The sequence below is a fragment of the Anastrepha obliqua genome, chromosome 4 (genome assembly GCF_027943255.1).
Source record: "Anastrepha obliqua isolate idAnaObli1 chromosome 4, idAnaObli1_1.0, whole genome shotgun sequence".
NCBI classification, from domain to species: Eukaryota; Metazoa; Arthropoda; class Insecta; order Diptera; family Tephritidae; genus Anastrepha; species Anastrepha obliqua.
In genome coordinates, this window is record NC_072895.1 from 114,943,256 (window position 1) to 114,961,296 (window position 18,041).

General features: G+C 36.3%; 1 protein-coding gene across 6 annotated transcripts in view; it reads left to right on the forward strand.

Annotated features, from left to right (window-relative positions):
• LOC129243634 (A disintegrin and metalloproteinase with thrombospondin motifs like) overlaps positions 1-18,041 on the forward strand; it is a 236,910-nt gene that overhangs the window by 188,799 nt on the left and 30,070 nt on the right. For all 6 annotated transcript variants that reach the window (XM_054880807.1, XM_054880809.1, XM_054880806.1 and 3 more), the window contains exon 8: positions 98-202. In XM_054880807.1, the coding sequence (XP_054736782.1) occupies positions 98-202 (105 nt within the window). The remainder of the gene's footprint in view (positions 1-97; positions 203-18,041) is intronic.

Below are 18,041 nucleotides of genomic sequence, written 5' to 3' on the forward strand. Positions count from 1 at the left end.
GCTTTTCATTTCTGCATTTTTGTGCTAGAAGGTGCAGCGTTTATCGTTTTTTGCTAATTTTTTTCTTTTTATTTCTTTCATTTTTTTTTCATTTCAGGTGAAGCGTTACTTCATTTCATTCTGGAATGGCGTTGATCTGCGCTATCGTTTGCTGAAAGGTCCAAGGATACGTATCAGCATTGCTGGCATCATTATTTCGAGGGTAAGTAATAGCTCTATATATTATAAGTATATTAATAATCTTTCAATTGAGCTGATTAACTATAATATGTGCAATTCACCACACTTGAAAGATGTATTAAGTTTTTCTTTCCTTATACTAAAAAAAATTGTACAAAAAATTTAAAACATGACGCGCCAAAATAACAGATTAAATTTGACTATTCTACTAACACTAACGGCACTAATGTACCTTAGTAGCAGTACAGCAGCAAATAAAGAACAAAGTCAACCGTTTTTCTGCTCAAATAAAATTTCTAACTTTATCCGGTGTATAGACTAATCTACGTAGTGTTGTAGCTAAGTCGATGACTTCGAAAGCTTATGTGGTTTTTCGGTGGTTTCTTCTTCAGCGGTGAGTGACGACTGACATAGGACTTTTCGCTCTAACATTCGGAGAACACGCGTTCACAAGAGTAGTACAGAATCGCTCTGCCCCTTTCTCAACTCTAAAAGCTTTTAAAAATATCATTATACAGGTTTACGTATTCTTGCGCTCAAATGACCAATAGCCCAGTGCCCCGTGGATGTTCGCTTTTGACGTTTTCAAAGAGGTAGTAATCTTGGATATGCTCGGACACATTTCTAGTTGGTTTTTATCTATTTTCGGGTATAGATCGCAACTAATCTGTCTGCAAGAGAGGCGAGTTTAGAAAAATTGACGTGAACCATGCTTACCAGCATAGTAGCCATCTGTATTCCATAAATCCCGCGTTGGAAAATGTTACAGTAATCTGAAGCTCTCCATGATCTAACGCTTTTCCGGTATTGCTTTTTATAAGGTTTCCCTATAATAGACCGATTTATTCCAGTCGCAACTGTAAACATATTAGAACTAAGTATAAAACAATGATTTCAAAACAACTGGTACCTCCCTCGCCGGCAAACTTTTAAACTTCTAAATTTTTAGCGGTGCCCTGTATCTTCCAAAATTCGCAGTCGCTCCATTTCCTTACCGCAACTTATACGCCATATGTACAAGGAATTAATTTTTCCATTGATTGTAAAAGCTAATTAATGTACAAATAATTTAATACGAAAATCATAAATTTCATGGTTGTTTTTATTTTTTCATTTTCATATTCGTTTAAATTGCGAATTATGATTTAACAACTTACGCGCCACTTGCAAACCAAAAAAAAAAAACAAAGAATATAAAACCACTTAAAGTTAAGTAGTGCACAGAAAAATCGAAATAAATAATTGCTAACTGTAAGCAATGAAAAAGAAATATAGTTTAATTCAGCTACTTACAAATTATATGTTGCCGATAAACTGATAGCATTGGCGCTGTCGATGAACTCCTTGGATAACAAAGAAAAATGTTAGTAAGAAACACTTGCAAGGCTTGGAAGGCAGTTAGAGGCGAAAAATTGTGTATGCTTGCACTGAAATCGATAAATTAAATCGATAAATCAATAGGGGACATACAAACGTTAAGCCATCAATACACGTTGACTTCAAATGAAAAAACGGCATTTTAATGGGCAACAAGTGAATTTTTTGAAAATTGAAAATATTTGTGATCAATAAAAAATAAAATAAAAATAAAAGTATTATTAAAAAAATATTATTAAAAAATATTTATAAAAAAAATATTATCAAAAAAATATTATTAAAAAAATATTATAAAAAAATATTATTAAAAAAATATTATAAAAACTTTTTATAAAACAAATATTATGAAAAAATATTATTCAAACATGAAAAAATATTTATAAAAAAATATTATTAAAAAAATATTATTAAAAAAATATTATAAAAAAATACTATGAAAAAATATTTATAAAAAAAAATATTATAAAACAAATGCTATTAAAAATATTTTTTTTTTGCTTACAATTTTCACTTGGCTGTATTAAACTCATTTTGTGCTTGAGTTATTACAACGCTGATTTGCGGTCAATTTTAGCGTCATTTTGCATATACTAATAGCTGCTGTTGGTTAACATAATTGACAGTGTTGCCAGCCTAATGAAATTTTATAGCAGTTCAAATGTTTACGTAAGCCATCAAAAATCTAAAAATTAGTAAAAATTATTACTCTTTTCTGCTTTAACTATTCTGCTGGTAAATAAATTTTAGTGATAAAGCTCCTTAAACAAATTGCACGCCACGGAAAATTATGATACATTAAACTACTTTGATCGTTTAAGTGCTTGTCCGTAATTTTTTTTTATTTCCAAAATGGCATATAAATACTTTTATCACGTTTTTTAAATTTTAAATACCACGTTTGCTAGTACTCCGATAAGACTTCTGATTATTTTTTCTTTCCTATCTTAACGCCTTATTGTCAACTTTGTTGTCAACTGCCAAATATTACGCCATCGAAACACTAATAACACTGTTATCTTATGCTGCAATAAAAAAAAAACAATAAAAAATAGAAGTGTGAAAAATGTGGCAGATAAATACATTTTTATTTTTGCAAATCTCGTTATGCCGCATGTGGCAGCTGTACCGTACCGCCAACAAGCTGCTTACCTTCCAAACGATTTTCGTGCTACCGTTTGAGTTGCAATTCATTTTATTTTTTATATTTTTATTTTTTCACACATTTTTTATTTGCCTGTAATTTTTTTTTTTTTTGATTTATTAACATTTGATAAAGTGATTGTTTGTACGCATTTATGCGTTGGACGTTGAACAAATAGTTTGACGCGTGATTGCAACACAGCAACGCATTAATGTCGATAACTCGTTTAAAAATTTAACTGCATGTGCTTTGTTTTTTTTTTTTTTGTCTTTCTATTTCATCATTTAATTACTTGGTCAACTTTGTCAATTTGTTCATACTCGCATTTTCTAATTAATTGCAATTGTGAAAAATGGCATACGCCCATTAAGTTACTGCTGTTACTTAAAAATTCTCGCATGCGTAACTCGCTGCGCGCAACTCATGGCATTGGCAAAACGTTGTTCTGACCAAAATTTATTACGCTTGCGGTCGATTAGGTGTACTCGGCGTGGCTGTGTATAGCAATTTTTTTAAATTTATTTATTGAATTCGAGCAATTTATGTAGTTAATGATTTAATTAGGCTGTTCTTTAAATGAAACTAAGAATTATAAGGAAACTTAAGTAATCGAGAAATTTTAATTCAGTTGAAAGTGTATGAATTAAATGCGTGTTGTTAGCGTCCGATGCCGCGGATTGGCGTTTAAACGTGAATCAAAATTGAGTGGAGCTTAGATCGGTCAGTTCAACTTTCTAACATATTTTTCCATCCCTTTTAACGTCGCTGGTTCGTTCCAAATCGCTTGCTTTCTTTATTATTACAAGTGTTTCCTTTGTTCGGTGAGGCTCCGCAAGAACATTGTTACCCTTTGCTCCTCATTATGATTTATTCTTTAAATATTTCATTTATACCAAATAAATAGGACAACTATTTGGCCTGCGTTGCCATCTCTTTTACAATGCTTTCACTAGTTTACTTAGAATGGAAAGTTTGTGGCATTTTTCTATTTTTTGTATAACATTTTAAATTGGATTTATATGAGCTACAATTTTGTAAAAATAAAATACGATTATGCAAAAAAAAAGACTTTGCTTAATTTTTTAGCGCTCGAGTAATAAAGCTAGAACTTTATAATAAGCGTTTGAGGCGCTATCGCTTTCAGCGCCTTATTCGGCTACAATATTTGCCGAGTGAATGAGTAGTTTGTCAGAAGACAATTCGGTATCTTGCTTGGCAAGCTCATTTCGATAAATTTCCGATCAAAATTAGGTGAATGCAACGGTTTGTCTTACAAATGAGGTAATTCGCTCCCAACATTTTCTATAGCGAATTGCGTAATTTGAATGGTAATTGGGAAGTTAATTACGAATGAGAAAGTGAATTACTAGCGAGAGAGCAAATTACGTGGTGGGGGGATATACAAAGATGATAGATTAGGAGGTTTGGCATTTAGCTGTGGGGGAAAACAAAATCGAGCGAATAACTTCGGTCACCACGTCATGAGGGATTCGGCAGCAGAATTCTGCCCGCTCATTTCACACGCTCCTCATGACGACAACGAAGCAACACAAGTGTAGACTGCGTTTGTTTTTTTGTATGTCACCAACACGACCTCTGTTTTTTCGTACACAAACCGATTCATAACCCCTGTTGCGTCAGGTCATCAGCTGATTCTGTCAAATTCGCTGAGAGCCGATTAAGGGCCTGATATTGGTCACACTCAAGGCGAACTGAATACTATAGGTGGCGCTTCCCCAAAACAGTTATTTTATTTTTCGCGATTTTGACAAGTTTAAAGTCAGTTACCTTTTCAATACATACCAAATGAGCAAAACTAACAAAGGAGGAGGAGTTACATGTTGAGAAGGCACAATCTCTTACTCTATCATTCTTACGCCACACTTTTCAAATTTTTTCCAAATCGAGCATAGCATTAAACATATTTTGTCCTGCAGTGCTGTCTGTGTTTTGAACCAAATCACTTCTTTAATGTTTGAAATTTACATTATTACAGCTTAGTAGTATTTGACTTGTTCAAGTTGTGAAAATCTAGACCCCTCAGGCTTTGCTACCTTCCATAAATATTCTACCTTTTAACTTTCTGAGTGCGAGGAGTTAATCTTAGCTTTAAGGCGACTTTTTCTTTGTATTCCTTCAATGGCTGCCTGATCTTAAAAAGAGCTCCCTTTTAAATTAAAAACGCGCGCTAAATAAACAAGTATTTTTCATAAGCCTGTTAAGAATCGTGCGATGGATGAACGAAAAAGTTATAGCATAGAGCGCGTACACTTGATATAGAGTATCTACCGCACACTCATCTACCTGCCATACAAAAGACCAAATTTGATTTTCATAAAGCCAATTAATACAAGAATTTTGCACTCTGTCATGCGTTCCACTTGTTCACTGACTGATTCTCTAAACTAACTACCCTAAAGAACATGTTGAAGTCACACAAAACTGTCAATAAATTGCATAATTATTATATTTATCAGGCAAATCAACTTTCGATGATTGCCTAAATACACCGGAGACGTTTATTCGAATTGTCGATTTGTCAGTCACATTTTACAAAATTAATCATTAAAATACATATTTCGTAATAAAAGCATTACTAAATATGGCTAATTTGCAATGGCTCTGTTGGTTTCAATAACTTTAACAGCCAAATGAAGACACAATTAAGCAAATGGTAGTAAAATAAAAATAAAATTAAAAAATAAATAAGAAAAAGCTCCAACATTAATTGAAGGTCATTTCGAGCGGCGGCGGCGGCAGCGGCAGTAGCACAATCAAGCAGTAGCGCATCACTCTCGCTTGCAACAGTTGTTTGGTTGGTCATGCTCGGCTGACTGGGCCACCTACTTAAGACATCTTCGTAGCATGCGAGTGCCACTTACCCACACACACACACACACTTACAATGACCGATAAATCTTGCTAGAAGATGCGCAACTGTACAACTTACGCAAAATCAAAGTCACAGACGAGTTGGCCAACGAGCCAACTGCAGTTGTTGTGTGTCAGTTAGAGCATAAGAACTGTGAAGTATTTACTTAGTTGTTGCTGCTGATGATGAGCAACATTTTTGGGTTGACCATTAAAAGTTGCATTGCGAAACTTCTGCTGATGTCGCTTAGAGTAGTTATTTGCAGACAAATTGAAAAGCCGATTGCTTGTTATTTTTTCATTTTTCATATATATTTATTTCTTTTTTTTTTTAATCTGGGTGTCTAGACGTTTAGAAGTTTCACAATTTACAAGCAAAGTTGTTGTCGGCTAGCAATTTTTACTAAACTTGCTCGTGCATTTATGCCTACCTAAATATGTATATAAAATAAACTTTTTGTGTTAGTGTCTCTTTCTGGCACAAATTCTTTAAATAAATTTAATTTTTTTTTTCATATATGCAGTTCATGTTTTGCCGCTGCTAAAATCCACCCAGTGGCCAGCTGTTTTATTACAACACCGCTTGATTGGTTCACTGCGCTGCTGCTGCTGTTTCTTAATTAATTTACGCGTACGCAATTAAGAACATGCGTGATTGCTGTCATTAATTCTACTTTTTTCCCTGCAAACATTCTAAACTTCAAGCGGGTCAAATTAAAATGTATTTAACTCCAGGTGTGTGGCTGTTATGGGTGATGGTGAAGCAGTTGCAAGTAGAATATTTTAAAGGCTTCTCGATGAATTTAATTGTTCTTTTTATGGAATTTAATTGTTGTTTTTCTTTAGTCTCAATAACCTGGAAATTTCCGGATATTTTCTCTTTATTTTGTTGTATTCAGTATAGAAGCTATATCTCACCTTTCACTGATTTGTAAATTAAAAAAAAATCGTTTCTGACTTCTTAACGCACTTTCTATAGTTTCCATTCAAATATTCCCCTCAATATTAATACCAGACCGTTTCAACCACGTCGTTGTGTAGTATCAGGTGTTTCTTCTTTTAGCTGCATAAGAACTCTCGATATGGATAACTATAGTTTGACAGCTGTTAGTGGCAAACTGTATTAACATTTCTGTTCATTAAAGTTTATCAAGTCATCATGAATCGCTTAATTCCAGAACAACGATTCCAAATAGCAGAAATTTATTTTCAAAAAAGTAAATTTGTGCAGGAAGTTCATAGAAAACTGGCGGCATCATCGCTCATTACTTATTTGACTAAGCAGCTGCCATTACGGCGAATGGCGAGCGTATTGAGCCGTATTGAATTTTTGTTTCTAAAAATTATTCAGCTAAACATCGATGGCAATTGATTCGAACAAGACGACGCAACTTGCCATATAGCGGCTTAACAGTCGGTTTATTGCAATATTCAAGTCACCATTGACACCATTTTTTTCCTTGTTTACTTCACTCGGGAGCATAGGGCCTCGACAAGAATCAGTCTTGTGTTGGTTTCGTTAATCTGTTTTACTTTCTGGCTGGATAGGTGATTAGCCTGCCTCTATTGACAAAATACAGCAAATTTATTGGAAAAAGTAGTAAGAAATCAACCATGGACATATGTCGGATATCATATTCCAAAAATACATACCATCAAATTATTTACCAGATTATAATAAATAAAAAATATCTATATTACATCAATATTTCTGTTTAGTATTATTATTTAAGCTCTCAAGTTCTTAAAAAACACCCGATAAAAAGCTCTAAAAAATCAGCTGCAGGTACTTTTAGATTATCAGCACCTAAAATTTTATTTCTAGATTTCGGTTGGACCTCCCGAGTCAACTCTCTATATAACTATAACGGCTTAACCTATGGAGTCTCCAAGACGCACCCAATATCTAAAAGTATTATTTTATTTTAATTATTCTTATCTCTACTTTTTGCATGACAAGCCGAATATTAAAATCTCATATTATACCTTCACTCCAGCACTGTTTTATCAGAGAATTCCAGAATTCCAGAAGTTTGAAAACATTCCATCCCTGGGGATAGGCATTCAATGTATTTGTTGCTGAAAATCAGTTCAAGCTTGGAGAAGTATTAGAAATACTCTGAAATGTAGTCAATGCAAATCTAGAACCCATTGATTTGGGGGTTCCTTGGTCGAGTAAATTTTCCCGCGGCTACTATTGAATTAATTCTAGATCCCTTTCAAACTTCCTACCCTCTTTTATGAATCTTAGCTATTTATTGAGGGAAATTCTAAACGACACTCAATTCCCACCACCCTAAAATATACCTCCCGATTCTGGAGATTGCCGAACGGCGTTAAAGAAAATCTATATATCTAAATCAGTTAGCATCCGAAGTTATGCCATTCAACTCCAGCAGCTTTTTTAATATTCGAGCGATCGGTAAAGAAAGTTTTTACTGAGCTTCCGAAGAAAGTGGCTGGATCTCTCCATTGATCTGTTGTAGGAAAGCTAGCGATGTGCTTTCTTTCAAACGAGATTCTAGGTACCGTTTTTCCTAAGTTGACAAAAACAGCTACTACTCGGACAAGCTTTTAAGCAACTCTCTGACACTCGTGCCACAGTCCAACAGAAAACGATTTGCATGCGTTGCTTTCTCTTGGATCATTAAATCCAAGCATAGCAAATCTCACATAGTGTTATTGGTCTGACTAATACTTTGTATATCCAAAATGTTATTATCCGGTCTCAGCCGGCCTCACAATCCATGTTTTGCTGAAGATTATTCGACACTGTCCGAAAGCTTTCAACGCTGAAAGCGTTCAGCTTAACGTGATTGCGTAGCTCATGAGCTCACCTCTTGAGGAAAATTCCAAACCCCACCATACAACTATATTAACATCTTTTTTACTTTCTTTTTATTTCAGTTTATTTTATTCTTCTCTTAAAATCATCTCATTCGTATTCGTTTCTCTCTAAACGCTGGTTTTGAATTTGTCTTCTTCCTTTCTATTTCCTTTTTATTTCATTTCATTAGGGAGGTATATGAGGTAGCCAAAGGATCTGTATGTGTCTGCAGTGACAGCAAAGCTGCGCTCATGGCCTTAGACAGCCCTCCAACCACTTCAAGGGTAGTTGAGTCCTGTAAATCCAGGCTGAACTATGTCGGTAGACATAATATCCTGATGCTAACATGTGTCCCGGGACACGTAGGTATCACGGGTAACGAGACCTCTGACTCTTTAGCTCGAATGGGCTCTGAGGGCAACTTCTTTGGCCCGCAGCCCGTTCTGCCACTCCCTTTTGCCACTCTCTTCTGCAGCCATCAAGCTATTAGCAAACGAGTTACTTCAAGCTACAAGCGAGCTTGGCAGGCTGGGAGATGCTGCAGATGGACAAAACTGGTGTTACCTGTCATGTCCGAGCGACTGTCGCAGTTCCTTCTGTCATTAAGCAGAAGGGACTGTAAGCAGCTGGTTACACTGATGGCAGACCTCTTTCTATGGGCGAACCACATGGAAAGTGTAGGCATCTCAGACAGTGCACTTTGCCTAGCATGTGGAGAGGAAGATGAGACGGCGGACTACATTCTGTGCGTCTGCCCGGCCTTCACTCGATTCAGACTTGAGGTTTTTGCCACTGATGTGTTAAGTAGCGATCACCTTGGCTCCTTCGCACCACAAGATCTACTCAGATGTCTGCGGAGGTCGGGTAGTTATAAATAAAATTAAAAAGGAAACCTGAGTGCAGTGCAGTGAACTTAATGTTGTATGAATGTTGTACTTGCTAATTGTCCCGATAAAAAAAGCACAAAAAACAAAAAAAAGGTTGACTGAAACACTCTAATGTCAAAACGGCGTCGTTTTTTTTCTTTTTGTTTCATATTATTAGAGCGGCTCCAAAGATGACTGAGCTACTCGTTATAAGTCTTGAACGTCTCAAAATAGTTTCCTTCTAATGCCACCTAATCCACTCCCCTCTAAGCAACACTTCATTTGGCTTCATTCTCTAATCATCACTTTAATAGTGTCCCCTTTTTTCTTATAACTTCAAATATGCTTTACTAATAACCAAGATTCTGATTTCCTGATTTTCCTGATTCCAATTTCCAATTCTCGGCAGGCCAGCTATAACTTTTTGAGCAACAATTTAACTAATAACAGACTCACTTGTCATTAATTCCCCTCCCTCCCCAATCCAATACTAGGCAATCGTTCAGTGCTTCACAGCAACTACGGGTATTTGCTAAAACTCGACTTCATATTACTTCAAATTGCTTAATTGGCATTTTACATAATTTTCGGTACGAGTATATTTGTCAAAGTATTGCGTCAATATTCAAGCCACACGCCTGTCATACTCGCAGCCGCATGCTTACAAATTAATTCCAATTGCAATGATACTAAGTATGATACTGGAACAAAAATCCCAGCAGTACGCCAACGTAGGTATATCCGCATATTCGAAATGACGCCTAAAAAGAGGCGGAAAAAACGTCGCACCAAGACGTTAACTTTGAATTTATTATAATAAATATATATATTTGCCGATATGTTGCGCCGCATGTGGCACAGCGAGCGCGGATGTAATTTTTTATAATTTTTCAAAGCACACACACACACACATACACACATCTCTAACGAGTGACCAAAACTATAACAGTGACTGCTTTACCGGTTTACTTTCGCAACTCAAATGACAGACAGAATTCACGCCTTTGACAACCGCCACAAAAACGTGTGATTTACTTATTTTTGGCTGTTTTATTTGCAAAATTTTTCCTTTTTTTGTTTTTGGAATTTTTAACTGGGTTTGGTCATTTGCACTCTACATTTAAACGTGAGATTTCCTTAAGGAGTACCAAAACTACGCAGTGCGGCCTGTCATTTGAGCATTTTTCTATTTCGCATGCGTGTATACAAGTTCATATGCATGTGTGTGTGGATGAATGTGTATGTATATAATTAAACGTGAAGCCACCAATGATTTATTGACTGCGGGTTATATTAATTTTCTACGCTTACAGTACTTTGCCTAAGTAATTTAAAAGTTCAGCTATTTAATTTATTTTCGTTTGAGTTAGATTTGCGCAAATTTGCTTATAGCCGGCAATAAATCTTAACGACTGTCAATGTGGCGTGCGTGTGCACTTCGTGTGATTGCTGGTGGTGGTAAATAAAAACACAAAAAAAAAACAAAAAAAACCAAATGCGATGGCAAACAGTTCGACGGTCGGCGGTTTTCAAAGTTGGAGGCACATGGAGCCTCGTACGTTATCACATATGCGTGTATGTATGTATGTAAGTGCACATGTGTGCTAGTTAGTCGGTTTGTAGGCCCACGCGCTGATAGCTTTGAATTTATATTTCACTTCTATTGCAACGCACACACACAGACAACTCAATTTCTGTTTTTCCTTAATCCTTAAAATAAATAAATAATTTAAAATATTTGTCTATAAACGCAATATCTTATCGCCGTTATACAAAGTATGATGGCGGTTTTTTCCGTATGTGCCATAAAACGCATTACAATTGTTGCGCTCGTTCGTGCTTCGGCCACTGGCAGCAGCTCCAACTGCCAAAATGTCGCGTCAGTGGTGGCAATGCCACCTCAGTCCAATGGACTCATATGTACGTAGCTGTGCATGAGCGTATTTTTCTTTTCATGCCATTTCCACTTGCACTTTTTTCATAGCGGCAATTGTGCTCGTGCAAAATGGTCAATAATACGCCCACACGCGCGTCCGACAACAATGCGATTGTGCCTTTACAATAAACTTACAACAATAAGCTGTCTGCCATATTTCACAATGGCCCGCCACATTTGTGGAATTATGGTGGGGTCAAACTTTTGACTGTTACTCGGTTTAAAAGCCTTTTCCTTTTATCGCGTCGTTGCTAAAATTGCAAAATTGAATTTTTAGCCACCGCCTTTCCAGCATGTATGTATGTACATACACATATATGTACACAGCTACCGGCATTTGCAAGTATCCATAACCTCAGGTTGGCATATCTTGGATAGCTTAAAAATGTATTTCATTTACCATTTAACGTGTCACCACTGACTGCGGCGTACATAAACATGGTTACTTACATACATATGTATGTGTGTGTGTGCGTTTTAACTTCTAGGGCCTTTGATAGCTGCTTTTTTTTGTAACTTACTTTATTTCCTTGTCTATCTGGGGTTGAGTGCAATAGAGCAATAATTTATTTTATGCAACACCTGGCTGCTAATATGCGGGCTAAGAGTTGGTTTCATATTTTATACCGTACATTGCTTTCTCGCTATCTATCCATGGAATTCCATTTTTTATACTCAACTTAGTGATTCTCCATACGTGGGTGTAAACGTGCGGCAGCGCATTCCTACTTCTTCTTAGCTACACAATCCGCGGTGGACCAAATCTTCATCAACAAATTTTCTCCACTTTATTCTATCCATGGCTTCATCTCTCCAGTTGTGTGCCTTCATTTCCTGAAGATCTGATTCGACGTCATCTAAACATCTATTTCGAGGGCGCCCTCTTTTTCTTCCTTCAATCGGTGTTAAAAAAAAGTTTTCTTGGCATTTTGCTGTTTTTCGTTATGCGCAGAACGCGCCCAAACTATCTAATCCGTTGGGCTTTGATAAAACGTATTACAGTTTTTCTACCACCAGCTGGTACCGCATCGAATACTTCCAGCGCCGGTGGTGGATTTATCTCCATACCTACGACCTGACTTAGCCAGCGAAGCCGCTGAAACCTCATTTGCTACCCTATGTCCATGTCTACGTGCATCTCTTATAGCTCTAATTGTTCCTACGCCTTCGAAATTTGGCATTCCCCGTTGCCTACGCAATAGCTTTATCTCGAACAATCCAAGAGCCGTCGCATTAGGAGTTTTTATGGTTCAAGCTTCTGCGCCATGCGTCGAGACGCGGACTTCACTACTCAATCACCTACTCAATCCAAAGTAACACTGGTTATCACAAAGATAGCTGCACGCATAGGAAAAAGTTTTAGTTCGATTCGTTTGCTTGCCCCGCATTCATTGACTAGCTAGTCCCCAATTTGCTGAACAAACCGGTATCTCTTATGTCTGCTGAATTTCATCCGACTTTTTAAATCAATATATATCAAGCAATTTTGGCAGAGTTCAACAAAGCGCGCCAGTCGTTTCTTTTACCAAATTAAGCTAAGCCCTTCCCCACCAGATCTTTCCAACGCAGAGAAGGTCTTTCTCTTCCTCTACTACCTGATTTAGAGTATCTAAAAAAACGTTTTCTGATGTACCGCTGCAAGCTTCAACGCATTGTTCTACAGTAACTGGAAACAAGAGAAATTCTGTCTTCTTCTCGTCATCCTGCAGCAGATTTGATAAAGCATATCAACATGTTTACCTCTTTCCCTACTAGGCAAGGCCCTGTGAGGTCTCCGATTACGAAAGATAAATTTTTCCTTAAAGAATTTAAACTTATCTTGTGAAAGTGGCACGCTGTGAAAGTTTCTTCCAATAGTTTTCGTGATGTAGGCAACAGGGTTAAGTTTCGACTATGTAAATATTTGTTTGGGGGAAACAAATACATTACTTTTCGGTAGATGGCTGCAGTGATCCATATCTCGTAAAATATCGATCAAACAATTTAAAGTTTATGCTCGTTGTCGAGGTGACATTTCGCACTAAAAATATCCCCTGGTTTATGTTTGTTCGATTCAGCTTTTAGTTACAGAGTGTTAACAATGGAAGTCAACAGGAGAAAATTCGGTACATTTTACGGTTTTTCTTTGATAAAGGCGAAAATGCAAGCCAGGTCGCTGAAATTGTAAATGGTTTCGTTGATTCCGTTTCGGGCATTTTTGATGTTAAAGAAAAGCTCGATACTGTCGATTAAATCACAGAAATAATCGAAGTTGACCGGCATTTTAGTAGTCGTAGCATCGCCAGTTCGACCATAAAATCATAGTTTTAAGCCATCTGCGCAAAAATTTTGCGCAAAAATACAATAATTAATTCATTTTTCCCCAAACTAATATTTTCCACTTTTGGTGTGTCACCCCCAAGGGACAAGAGCTACGAAAAAGATATTTTTCAATCAAAAGTAACTCTGGAGTAGCAAAGACATTGGTTATACTTCCTTTTTAATATAAAAACACCCATTAATCTAACCTATTGAATTTTAGTCAATAAAATTAGTGACCAAATGCACAAGAAATTTAAGTAAAAAAATCAAAAAAAATGTTTCGACTTAGCTTGGGAATAGAGAGGTAAATGGGTATAAGAATTCCTAAAGTAAATTACACAACCAAAATTAAAAATATAAAAAAGTGTTAAAATGGGTACGAGTTTAACGAGGACAAAATTAGTTCTGCTCAGAAGTACGGCTTAAAAAATAGGGGCAAAAATAAAATTTGTGAATTTGTTCAAATATTTATATTTTTTTATTGTTTTTATTTATTTGTTAATATGTATTCGGCTTCTGAAGATTTCTAAGAAATTATGTTGCCGTTTGCATCACAATTATTTTATTTAATTTTTGTTTTTGCTATTTAATGCTTAGCAGCAACGCAAGTCTCTCAAACTTGGAACGGCAGCCAAGCTTCACCCAATTGCGCATTCTACGCATGTCTTTCAGCTTAGCAAGAAAACATGCCTTGTTTTCATAATTTATCACAAATTTGTATGGCTGCGCATGTTTGAATTGTGAATTAACAAGTTCTAGGTGGTGCCATGCCGGAGAGTAGTGCTAATAGAATAGATTTCCACTTTTTTTGTTTTTTTTTTTTTCACCGAAATCCCCGCACATTTGCAAATTAGCAAATAAATTGTGGCAAATTTCGATGCTTACAAGTCAATGAGCATTTTAAAAGTTAACTAATTATATAAATGGGTAAATGCTAGCAACTATTTCAAGGCCATTTTTTCGCAAATTCTTAACAAATTAAATTTTTTCACGTACGTAGTTGAAAAGTGCTTTATTCAGCTTTTGCTTGAACTAGCGATGTAATTGTTCTTCGATAACACTTCACAATTTCCTTATGAATCGAACATCTTAGTGCAAGGCGAATTCATTCAGGGTAATGGCATTAGAGCAGCTGTTTTTGCGATAGTCAAAGTGACCTGCTGCTTAGTGGCTGCTGTGTTTCTTTGTTTACATTCCGAAGAAAATTCGGACATTAAGAATTACTTTTACAAAACACAAAAAAATATGTGCCTAACTGTTATTGTTGCTCAAGTGCTATCCCCTTTAATAGATTCCGCCTTGCTTTAGTGATGTGTTAAACAAAATTGGTGACAATTTTCAAATGAAGTTCAATTAAGTTGTAAGCAATGAAACAATTTTGGTTTTTATTTCCTTAATACCCAGTTTCAGTTTGATGGTATATTGCCGCCGACCACTTTTACGAGCTGCAAATTTCTACATGCGAAAATAATGAATGTTTAATTATCAATCAAGAAGAACACAAATCAATACGTCGCCAGTTCACATAATTTATGCGCCTTTCAATGATTGAATTATAATAAAATTTTGGTCATAAAATCGCATCAAGGACACATCCGAAATGTTAATAGTATCAGGGCAATATAAATGTGCAATAATGCATAAAAATGCCAACACGCCGCTGCAGATGTGCTGCAAAATTTTTCGAATCACAAAATTAAGAATAAAGTGCCGACGCTGCGTAAAATTGACAGCCAACGGCGAATATTGGTGAATTACGATTGAACGATTGTTATGATTTTTGCTGTAATCAAAATTCAGTGCATCATTCCAGTGCGTCATTTGGAGGTAAACATAAGAGAGACAGACACATACAACAAAGAATTCGCCAAAAATCAATAATCTTTTGTAGTCACTTGAAATTTGCACTCTGTAAAATTCAATAGGCTATTGAACTGCGTACCCGGAATAATTAAAAAAAATCTGCTTAAAAAGTTGAAAGTTTTGAAGGAATTTTGTAAAATTTTGAAGATTTTTCTAAAAATTTTGAAACCTTGCATTGTATGGTTTTTATAGTAGTATGAGCGCGGCCGCCGTAGCCGAATGGGTTGGTGCGTGGCTACCATTCGCAATTCACAGAGAGAACGTCGGTTCGAATCTCGGTGAAAAACCAAAATTAAGAAAAACATTTTCCTAATAGCGGTCGCCCCTCGGCAGGCAATGGCAAGTCTCCGAGTGTATTTCTGCCATGAAAAAGCTCCTCATAAAAATATCTACCGTTCGGAGTCGGCTTGAAACTGTAGGTTCCTCCATTTGTGGAACAACATCAAGACGCACACCACAACTAGGAGGAGGAGCTCGGCCAAACACCCAAAAAAGGGTGTACGCGCCAATTATATATATATATATATATATATATATATAAGCTACATTTTTATAAAAAACCATGGTGGTATGTCAATAACTTTGGAACGTACTGTATATGGGAAGAAATCGTGGGGGTACGAATAAATAGTGGTTAGGGCAAGTATAACATAAATTCGATTTCGCTCAAACTAGAGATTCTTCTACACTTGTTTTCTTTATTTTAATCTTTTGTGTTATAGAAACCTTCTTTTACGAGCATTACCTTCAAGTGCAACACGATTTTGATAATACACTTATTTTAGTATCATTTACAGCTTGTTAAGTGTTTGCCTTAGCTAGACACTTAACCACAACAAACAAATAAAATTTACTGCATTCTATTGCAACTTCTTCTCAAGTGGGCTTGCAACATTTGCACGCCTCAAGAGCTCACCTTCAATGGCCATGCAACTGCATATAATCAAATTTCAATTTCAAGTGAATTGTACTGGCTCACGTACTCGTATTGATGTGTTCTACAAAGTGTATAGAAAACAAAAAACTCTTGCTGCTGATTGTTTGCCATTTGCAACGACTTTGACTTTGTTTCACTACGACGTATGTAGCCGAATGTTGCAGCAACTATTTTAGAAGTTTAACTGACACACATGGCCATGCTGCACAAAATAACAAATAAAAAACAAATATATAAAGAAAGGATAGGAAAAAAAAAGCAATGTCGCTGTAGCTGTACTTCGGCAGCATCACTGTTAATAGCCACAAAATGTTAGGCGCATCACGTTTCCGCAAAGCGCCACTGCTACTACGAGTACTTGCCACAAATACAATAGTATTCTACCTGCTGCCACCAGCTGATGCCACTCCATATTTTTTTCTTTTCTTTTCTTTTTTTCTTTTTTTCTTCTTTTCTTGTTTTTTTATGTTTTATTTGAGTTCGAGTTTTATTTTGCCATGCATGCGTATAACTGCAATTGCGTCTGTAACGGAAACTCGTTTCCGTTTTATGTTTGCCTAGCAATGCAAATGATTATCGCTCGTAGTATAAATAAAATTCAATCGTAAAGCCGTTGCATCCGCGTCTGTTGTGGCTGCTGTCTGTGCGATGCACAGCTGCATCTTCTGCTTCTGCTACTGCGGCAGCCATTGACACCGTTACCAAATAACGACGCTGTTACTCGCTTTTAAACTATCAACTCGGCAGTGGATTTAATTTTTTTTATATGATTTTTTTTTATTGTACACTTTATCACCGCGCTGTCTATTTTGTCGTTGACGCAACACGAACTTACCTTAATGACAGCAGCAGCAGCAGCGGCAGTCGACGTGAATACCAACCACATTGCTATGGTCCACTGCCTGTTTCGGCGTGCTGTTGTAAATGTTAACATTTTCATTGCATAACACCACTAATATTCGATTTTAAAGGTTAGTTAATTGCTACAGCCACTTTGCTTTATGCTCTTTGCTTGTTTGTTTACTACAGCCCGGCAGCATAAAATAGCGGATACGAGTGGCTGTATTGAAGATGTTACTCTTTATTATTGTTGCCACTTTAGTATTACTTTAATGTTGATAATAGCATTGCTGTTGTATGCCAAAACGTAGCTGATATTGTGGTGATTTTTCTTTCAATTGCCGTTAGTTTCACTCTTACTTCTGTAGTGTTTTACCCTCTGCCAGTTGGCACTGCCTCTGGTAAATGTTGTCACGAAAAGGTTAAACGTGAGCCATTTGACTAGTGGTTGCAAATGATTTGTTTGTTTTTGCTTTTTTTTGTTTTGGTGAATTCTTCGCCTTTGTTTGTTTTTATTATTTCTATCCAGTTGATTTATTTCGTGAAATCTTCACCTTTGATTACTGATTCCTTTTGCTTGTTTATGTTTTCCATTTATTTCCTTTTAGTAGATAATTTTTTGCAAATAATGCACAACTTTGAAGGGGCAAAAGATGGTCGTAACAGGTGCAGCTGGTCGTTACACTTAATTGTTAATAATCGTAATCTATTCTCTCTTTTTTTTGCTAAACTCTGTAGTCGCCATCCACAACTCAGGCAAAGGCAAGGCGCATTCATTGAAGTTCGGGGCACTAGACCAACAACAATTCAATCAAATGTACAGATTGTCAAAGCAAAGTATAGGCAAAGTAGGATACAAAGAATTCATTCGCCTTGTTTCAATCCGGGCTCAAGCCACATGG